At 45.0% G+C, this 7,415-nt stretch overlaps 3 protein-coding genes across 3 annotated transcripts; 2 read left to right on the top strand and 1 right to left on the bottom strand.

The window, feature by feature from the left end:
* Nucleotides 1-2,292: 2,292 nt before the first annotated feature.
* LOC118511456 (cyclin-dependent kinase 10) lies at nucleotides 2,293-4,013 on the top strand. Its single transcript, XM_036054557.1, has 5 exons — nucleotides 2,293-2,430; nucleotides 2,502-2,602; nucleotides 2,674-2,746; nucleotides 2,817-3,647; nucleotides 3,719-4,013. Exons 1-5 carry the CDS (start codon nucleotides 2,421-2,423, stop codon nucleotides 3,907-3,909), a joined length of 1,206 nt encoding a protein of 401 aa, XP_035910450.1. The 5' UTR covers nucleotides 2,293-2,420; the 3' UTR covers nucleotides 3,910-4,013.
* Nucleotides 3,906-4,430, bottom strand: LOC118511457 (39S ribosomal protein L42, mitochondrial). The gene has a single exon (XM_036054558.1). The coding sequence runs from the start codon at nucleotides 4,388-4,390 to the stop codon at nucleotides 4,001-4,003; it is 390 nt and encodes a 129-aa protein (XP_035910451.1). The 5' UTR covers nucleotides 4,391-4,430; the 3' UTR covers nucleotides 3,906-4,000.
* Nucleotides 4,431-4,469: 39 nt separating this feature from the next.
* LOC118511455 (conserved oligomeric Golgi complex subunit 5) lies at nucleotides 4,470-7,123 on the top strand. Its single transcript, XM_036054556.1, has 4 exons — nucleotides 4,470-4,619; nucleotides 4,687-6,030; nucleotides 6,102-6,290; nucleotides 6,356-7,123. The coding sequence occupies exons 1-4, from the start codon at nucleotides 4,583-4,585 to the stop codon at nucleotides 7,045-7,047; spliced, it is 2,262 nt and encodes a 753-aa protein (XP_035910449.1). The 5' UTR covers nucleotides 4,470-4,582; the 3' UTR covers nucleotides 7,048-7,123.
* The last annotated feature ends 292 nt before the right edge of the window (nucleotides 7,124-7,415 follow it).

Below are 7,415 nucleotides of genomic sequence, written 5' to 3'. Positions count from 1 at the left end.
AAAAAATGTATTCCACGCAATACTGCTAAAAACAGCCTCCACAAGTGATATTATCATAACTGACCTACCTAGCAAAACTACCTACCAAGTAGGTAAAACTAGTACCTTTTACCAGGTGCACTAGTATACTACAATTGTTCTCTTCCGTTGATATGCGCGATCGTCACAAGACAAAGCATTTGCCAGAAACTTTTGCGCTTTATATTCTGATTCATCATTAGCACTACAACCTCGAAAGGTATTATTGATGGTCTTAGGTCGTTCAGCCATTTAAACCCATAGCTGAATAGTCAGTCCTGAGGCATAACATTAGATCTGTTTAAATTTATAGCCCTGATTCTAATAAAAATTATATTAAATATTTAGATGAAATTAATCTTATATATCAAAGACACGAAACAGTTTTTCTTTTGTTAATTTACCCACGAGTTTTTATTGGTGTCCTTTAGCGATTACTTGAACACATCGAGTAAAGTACTGGGCGCCTCCAGCATCACATACAAAATATTTTTGTTTTCTGCAATTGTACGCAGCTGTGCTCGAAATTTTTTATTTTTCTTTTTTAAGAAAATTATTTTTGCTTTTAACTTTATGTTTACCATACCGTTTCCAGCATTGCACCATAGTGCAACAATTACTAGAAAAATATCACCACAATTCAACCGATATCAATTTAATTCAATTAGGAATATACATTTATGGACATCCATCAATTTCATACCTCACCGAGCTCGTGTTGACGATTATGGAATTTCTACCAAAATTTAAAGATGATAGAATTCATGCCCTCCAGACACGTTCACTTAAATTACCAGCGGTCCATTGGCTTCCGGTGAAATAATCTGTCAATTAATGGCCCCTACCCCCAAAATGGCTACCATCAATTTGATCGCAGGCCCGTTGGTGACATTTTTCCTCGTAATAAATATTGACCTAAGCTATCGTTTCATTTCACTAATGCGCTCGGCACACAACGCAATCCGTCAGCGAGTCAACAAAAACAACTGCCGTCTATTTCCTTTTCCCGGAAAAAGATACGCACATCTCAAACAACCCACGCGTGTGTCCCCTTTTTCCGGGCCGTTCCTCCCAAAGCGCATACACACACAATAGGTGCAGGTATCGAACACTAAACGAATCACTGTAAAGTCTCGAGGCTAGTATATTTAGTACAGCGTGTCGTGTTTTGCCACCGTTCAATATACTTAGAGATTCGCCGAGGATTTTGACCCGTTTTCTAAGCCTGGCGGGGAGTCGGAAAAAATGGTCCCGAAAATTTTGTAGTAATAAAAAGAACATGGATCCTTTTTTTATGCCACCCGGGATACCGGGAAGAGTTGGTCGGCAAAACATTTGTAGCTGTCCCTTCGATGAAACGGGAGCCATCGGTTGGCGACAAAAGCGGGAGAAACGTCACGTGGTGTGCGCGTGACGCACAGTTGACGCTACTCCGTAGACAAACAAACAACATTCAATGATCCGAGGATTAGTGTGGAAAATCAGTTTGCCTGAAAGGTATCCTACCGGTTTCCCAACAGAGAAACTCCAGAGAGAGCTAGTCGTAGAAGACTAGAAGGGCACAAAAACGGCACATGAAAGCACCCTCCGCTTTACTCTGGTAGGTTTTGGTTTCATTCTGCAAAATTTTGTTCCATTCAGCTGAGAGGGACAACCTTTTCCCAGTGAAAAATACATTTCCAAGCTAATTCCGTTTGCTTAGGAGCGAACCTTTTTCTAACCCTTCGGTCGTATGTTTGGATCGTAAATTTTACGTTTAATTTCTTTTAACGCTTCTCTAGTAAAAACCCTCCTCTGGCTCGGGTTTTGGTGACTGCTTTAAAATGGTCTCTGTCATGGCTACGATGCATACCATATGGTGACAGGGATATGAAAACGTTAATCATCTCTGCGTGGGGTTCCTTTATTAATACCGGTTTTTGCTATCTTTTCTAGTGGATAAGTGGATTTTCTCCCGAAGGTCTTTGTGGAATAAGTTCAGGTTGAGTTGACTCCCTGACTAAAATGATTCGCTTTCCAAAACACCCCTTTTCTGGCATCTGCTATGAATCAGGACTTTTTGAATCATCCTTTCACGTACGCAGCCAACATCACAGTGGTTTCACTTCATGCAAAATAAACTATCTCCTTAAAAAATAAAAAAAAAATGTGTGTGTTTTTTATCTTTCTAAATTCTACACTTATATTCTAAAGTTTTTGTCTGGTTTTAGTATCATTTTTAAACCAAAAACTCACATATAATCAGCCAAAATTTCATCTACATTGCATCCCAGTGTGATTTGGGATAAATGTCAAACGAGATGTGAATGTTTTGTTTATTCGTTTGTTTTGCTCTCGATACCCGGCTTGGGAGGGAAAAGATATTATAACAAGTGGGAATTATTAAAGAAACTCTGTAGATCATGGCTTCAGGTTTGTCTGCATGTCGTACATTTCAAAGCAACATCCTTCTAACGAATGTCAGATGCTTTCCCACCTGTTAGATTATGCCGATTTCCGAGATCCGAATCGTCCCGTTCGACGCAAAGGGATGCTAATGAATTTTCGTACCAATGGGTACGTGGAAATTCGTCCACAAGATGTGGTAAGTTTTGCTGAACTTCCCTGTATGTCTTAAGAAATCGAGTCCTAATCGAACGTTTTTCTTCATTTTAGTATGGAAAGTGCCGCTACGTATCGTCATTCCAGAAGCTGAACAGAGTCGGCGAAGGCACATACGGCATTGTTTGTAAGTTTCCTCATTTCTCCCGCCCGTATGAGGCATTTAAATTGATCTTTGCTTTCCTCCTCCTCCGCAGTTCGTGCCCGCGATTCTAGTACAAACGAAATCGTAGCCCTCAAAAAGGTACGCATCGATCAGGACATATTTAAAGATGGATTCCCAATCAGCGGGTTGCGTGAGATTCAGATTCTCAAAAACTGTAACCACGATAACGTCGTCCGGCTAAAGGAGGTAGTGGTCGGCAACAGTCTCGAAAGCATTTTCCTGGTAATGGAATTTTGTGAGCAGGATCTTGCCTCGCTGCTCGATAACATGGATACACCGTTTACGGAATCGCAGGTCAAGTGTATCATCATACAGCTGCTGAAAGGGCTAAAGTACCTTCACTCGAAGTACATCATACACCGCGATCTGAAGGTATCGAACCTGTTGCTCACGGACACCGGTTGCCTAAAGATAGCGGATTTCGGTTTGGCACGGTATGTAAATGATTCGACCAAACCGATGACCCCCGGGCTCGTAACGCTCTGGTACCGGCCGCCGGAATTGCTCTTCGGTGCCAAAACGCAAACCACCGCCGTAGATATGTGGGCAACGGGATGCATTCTGGGCGAACTGTTAATTCACAAACCGCTCCTACCCGGTTCGAGTGAAATTTCGCAGATCGAACACATCATTAATCTACTTGGCACACCGACGACGGCTATTTGGCCCGAGTTCGATAGCTTACCCTTGGTGCAAAACTTTACGCTCAGAGAACAACCGTACAACAATCTGAAGAGTCGGTTTCCCTTCCTTTCGGCGAGTGGGTACGAGCTGCTCAACAATCTATTCATGTACAATCCAGCCTGTCGGGCTACGGCACGGCAATGTCTTCTGAGCACATATCTGGTGGAACCACCGCTTCGTAAGTATTGCTCGCTTGAAGCATATTCTAGGGAAAAAAATTTAAACATTGTTATTTCTCAATCCTTCCAGCATGTGATCCAAATCTGATGCCAACGTTTCCCCATCATCGAGACATGAAAAATACAACTTCAAATAAACCGGAGGATCCGCGCAAACGCACCAGTGCACTTTCGAATCACAAGGCCCCATTCGACGGAAGCCAGCCACCAACAATTTCGGACCTGCTCGGTTCACTGATTAAGAAACGACGCTTCGATTAGCGTGAATGAAAATACCTTTGACTAACAAATGCGTTGCCCTTTATTTCGAACTACTAACACCGGTGCCGGTAGAAATGTAAACAATCACGAACTACAGGAACGGGCGATCCATGGGTGTCTTCTTTGCTCGCTTATCACGTGCCCTCGGGAACCACCGGTGTTTCGTGGTGAAGGTAAGTTTGCTGAGCTCCTGGCGCACAAATTCGGGATGCTTTGTTTTCAGCGCTCCCCGGCTACTGTTGATTATGTCATCTCGCACCAAATTCGCGGTCGGTTCCGGTGCAGCCAAATCGATCGGCTTGCTGTACTCGTACGGGAAGTCGGGTTTGGGATGCAAGGCCACGAAACAGTTGCCGCCCTCGGCGACGGCTACCTTCTGCACCAGATCCTGCGGATTTCCACGAGCAACCTGAATGTTTTCGTACTGTTTTAGGGTAACAAAATGATTTCCTCGGCGAAAAATGCGTCCCAGGAACGCCATGGTGCACGGTTTGTTGACAAATGTGGTTTTGATTTGGAGAAACGTCAAACCATGGCAGTGTTGCCAAACGCACCCAAAGCGCTCAGATGTTTTTGACAGTTGCAACTTCTTGTTTTCATGTAAACAAATATACAAAATAGTTCACGTCATCGAATTTTGTGGCTCCCGCAGTATTGCTAAAATAATCCCAAAATGACCGACGAACTGTGTGATAAAATCGAAAACGATGGTAATTTTACTTCGCTAGCGTTGTACGCAACTTCACTGCACCCATTCTCTCCTATATTTCATTACAGAGTTCTACAAAAACTTCCTTGCGGATAAACCCAGCCCGGAGCTCCAGCTAACCGTGGCCATCAGTGATCAAATCACCAAACTTTCGGAAGGTATCGAACAACTGTCCAGCGCGCTGCAAAAGCAAGTTCGAGAACAGTACGGTGCACTACTATCGCAAGCCAAACACGCCGGTACACTGAACGCGTCGATTGAATCCATTTCGAGCCATATCGAAACGCTTCGCTTCGGTGCCGAACGCTTACGCCGGCAGATAACCGTACCGTACGATGTTTTGGAAACGCAAACCAAGGTGCTGGGCCGGTTGCACGAAGCATCACACGTACTACGCCAGTGTGCCCGCTTTCTGCAGGTACACAAAGCGCTGGACAGTACGACCGATCTTGCCGAGCAGGCAAGCATTGTAAACGAGCTGGAAGGACTGATGGAAGATGTGGATCTTACCAAGATTGACTTTCTGCGTGAAGAAATAAGCACCGTAAAGAAAGCGAAACAGCGACTGCTAAAGGTAGCAAATCGAGATCTTTTCGAGGGCATTCTCAAAAACAAACACGACCAGGTCGGTGTTTGTGTGCGCATTTTTCACAATCTGAAAATTTTACCCAAATGTCTTAACAACGTGCTGGAAACGTTCAGCAATTATCTGAAGGATGCGATTAAAGAATCGTTCGCCGGGACGGATGTTGCCAAGCTGCGTAAAACGGGCGCTTCATCTCCAGCCAAAGAGCGGCACGAATCACGCCAACTGAAAGGCCCCGGTAAGGCACCGACCCTTACCAACTCGTCCAACTTCCGTACGAAGCTGTGGCAAGCACTGGAATGGTTGTTCCTGGACGAAATGTACGGTCACTGCACTCAGGTGCTGTTTCTGCAAAAATGTCTACTCGAGCTTCCGCTCGGCGACGAGTATACGCTGGCGAAAGAGTTTGACCGGAAGTTTTGGACCAATCTGGAGAAACAGTTGGTGAGCTCATTCAAATCGGCTCAATCCCACGTGACGCAAACACTGCAGCAAGGCCTCCCAAAGCTGCTGTCACTGGCCCGTGGTTTGGAAACGAAAATCGATCAACACTTTACGTTCGGTGAGAAAGTGTTCGGTTCCCTCGAGGCGGGCTATCTGGAAAAGTGTGCCAACAACTTTAAAGTTGCGCTGGTCGACATAGACTTTCCCAACCAGGAAGTGATCGATGGATTGGTGCGGGTCGCTTCGACCGAGCTGAATGCGGCCATCGTTGATCCGCGCCTGATCGGTCTGGTAACGGGTGTGCTGTGTGTCTCGAACAAGGATCTTTGGAACAAAATCGAACGGAACGTGAAGCTCGGTACCGAAACGCAGCAAGTGTTTGGTGAGTTAGATTATAAAAATGCAAATTTTTTTCTCATTTCAATGAAATGTTGTTTATGTTTCTTCGTCCAGACAACCCAAACGTAGCACAATCGCAAAACATTACACTGGCAAACATTATCTTCTACCATCACGAAGCAATCAACCGGTTGGTGCAGAATTTGGGAACGAAATTCTCCTCACTGAACGCATCGAAACGATTAACGTCAAGCCTCGTTGAAGGAAAAACGATTACGATGGCGATCTTACAACCACTGATAGGTAACGCAATCACTTAGTCAAAGCTCATAATTTTATTAAATTAATTGTTTGCCTCTCGCTATCAGCTTCCATCCATTCCGCGGTAAACGTTATCCTACTCTCGATGCACCGTGAACCGGGCCTGAACTCGAACAACATTTCCACCTCCGGCCCTTCGCTGTACATGAAAGAGCTGCAGGACTTTATCGTTCGCGCCTGGAGCACCCACATTCTACCGTTTAACGATCGCTCGATGATCGATGAAGCTGGCCGTAATCTGGCGATCCGTTGTATTGAACTGTTCGTACAAAACTTGGCCACCATTCGACCGATTTCAATGCCGGGCAGACAACGACTCAAAGCCGACTGTCACCATCTCGAGGGAGCACTGAAACCGATCGTTTCGGATCTTTCCTCGCTAGGGAAAAGTTTCCGGCTGCTGCGGGCGATCGCTTCACTTTATACCGCTAGCCCCCAGGAACTGGTTGATCAGACGGCTGAGGAAGGTGGAGTTGTACCACCGTACATCGTGCTGTTTATGCTTTTTGGACACGCGGGTAATGATATGGCTAGCCCGCACGTAACGGCTGGTTGGGGCAATGAGAAGCTGTTACAGTGGTTGGAAAGTCATTCGGCGGAAAGGGAACGATTGGAGCTAATTACGGGAGCACTGCAGAAGTATCGTACCGTGATACGGCAGAAGAACATCACGCAGTACGATCCTGTGTATCCGATCGTGACGAACTATTTGGAGAATGTTGCTAAACATTTGCACTGAGCGAAGGTACAGTGTACGCTTTTTAGGTATTGTGCAGTAAGTCATTAAATAAACTAGATAAATCTATCATGGATAACTTATTGGTTTAAGATTCTACTTAAAATAGTGCTTTTCCTCGCAAGGCTGTAGGCACGTCGTCCAATTTTTCCAAAGCTGTAGATTAGTTAAGCAGAAACCTAGACTCGCAGCGATGTCCTCGGAGCGGACGGTGGTCACGTATTGCTTCATTTCGATCTCAAATTATTTTATGGGAGCTTTAAAAGACCCATGACGCAAGGGAGATATAAGGGAGTAAGGTATTTAATGTCCCTGGACCCTATTACATGTAGCACCAGGACCCTCAAAACGAAGTTCCTTTGACTCCCGTG

This window comes from Anopheles stephensi, chromosome 3 (genome assembly GCF_013141755.1).
Source record: "Anopheles stephensi strain Indian chromosome 3, UCI_ANSTEP_V1.0, whole genome shotgun sequence".
Lineage (NCBI taxonomy): Eukaryota > Metazoa > Arthropoda > Insecta > Diptera > Culicidae > Anopheles > Anopheles stephensi.
This window is presented reverse-complemented; position numbering and strand designations above follow the sequence as displayed.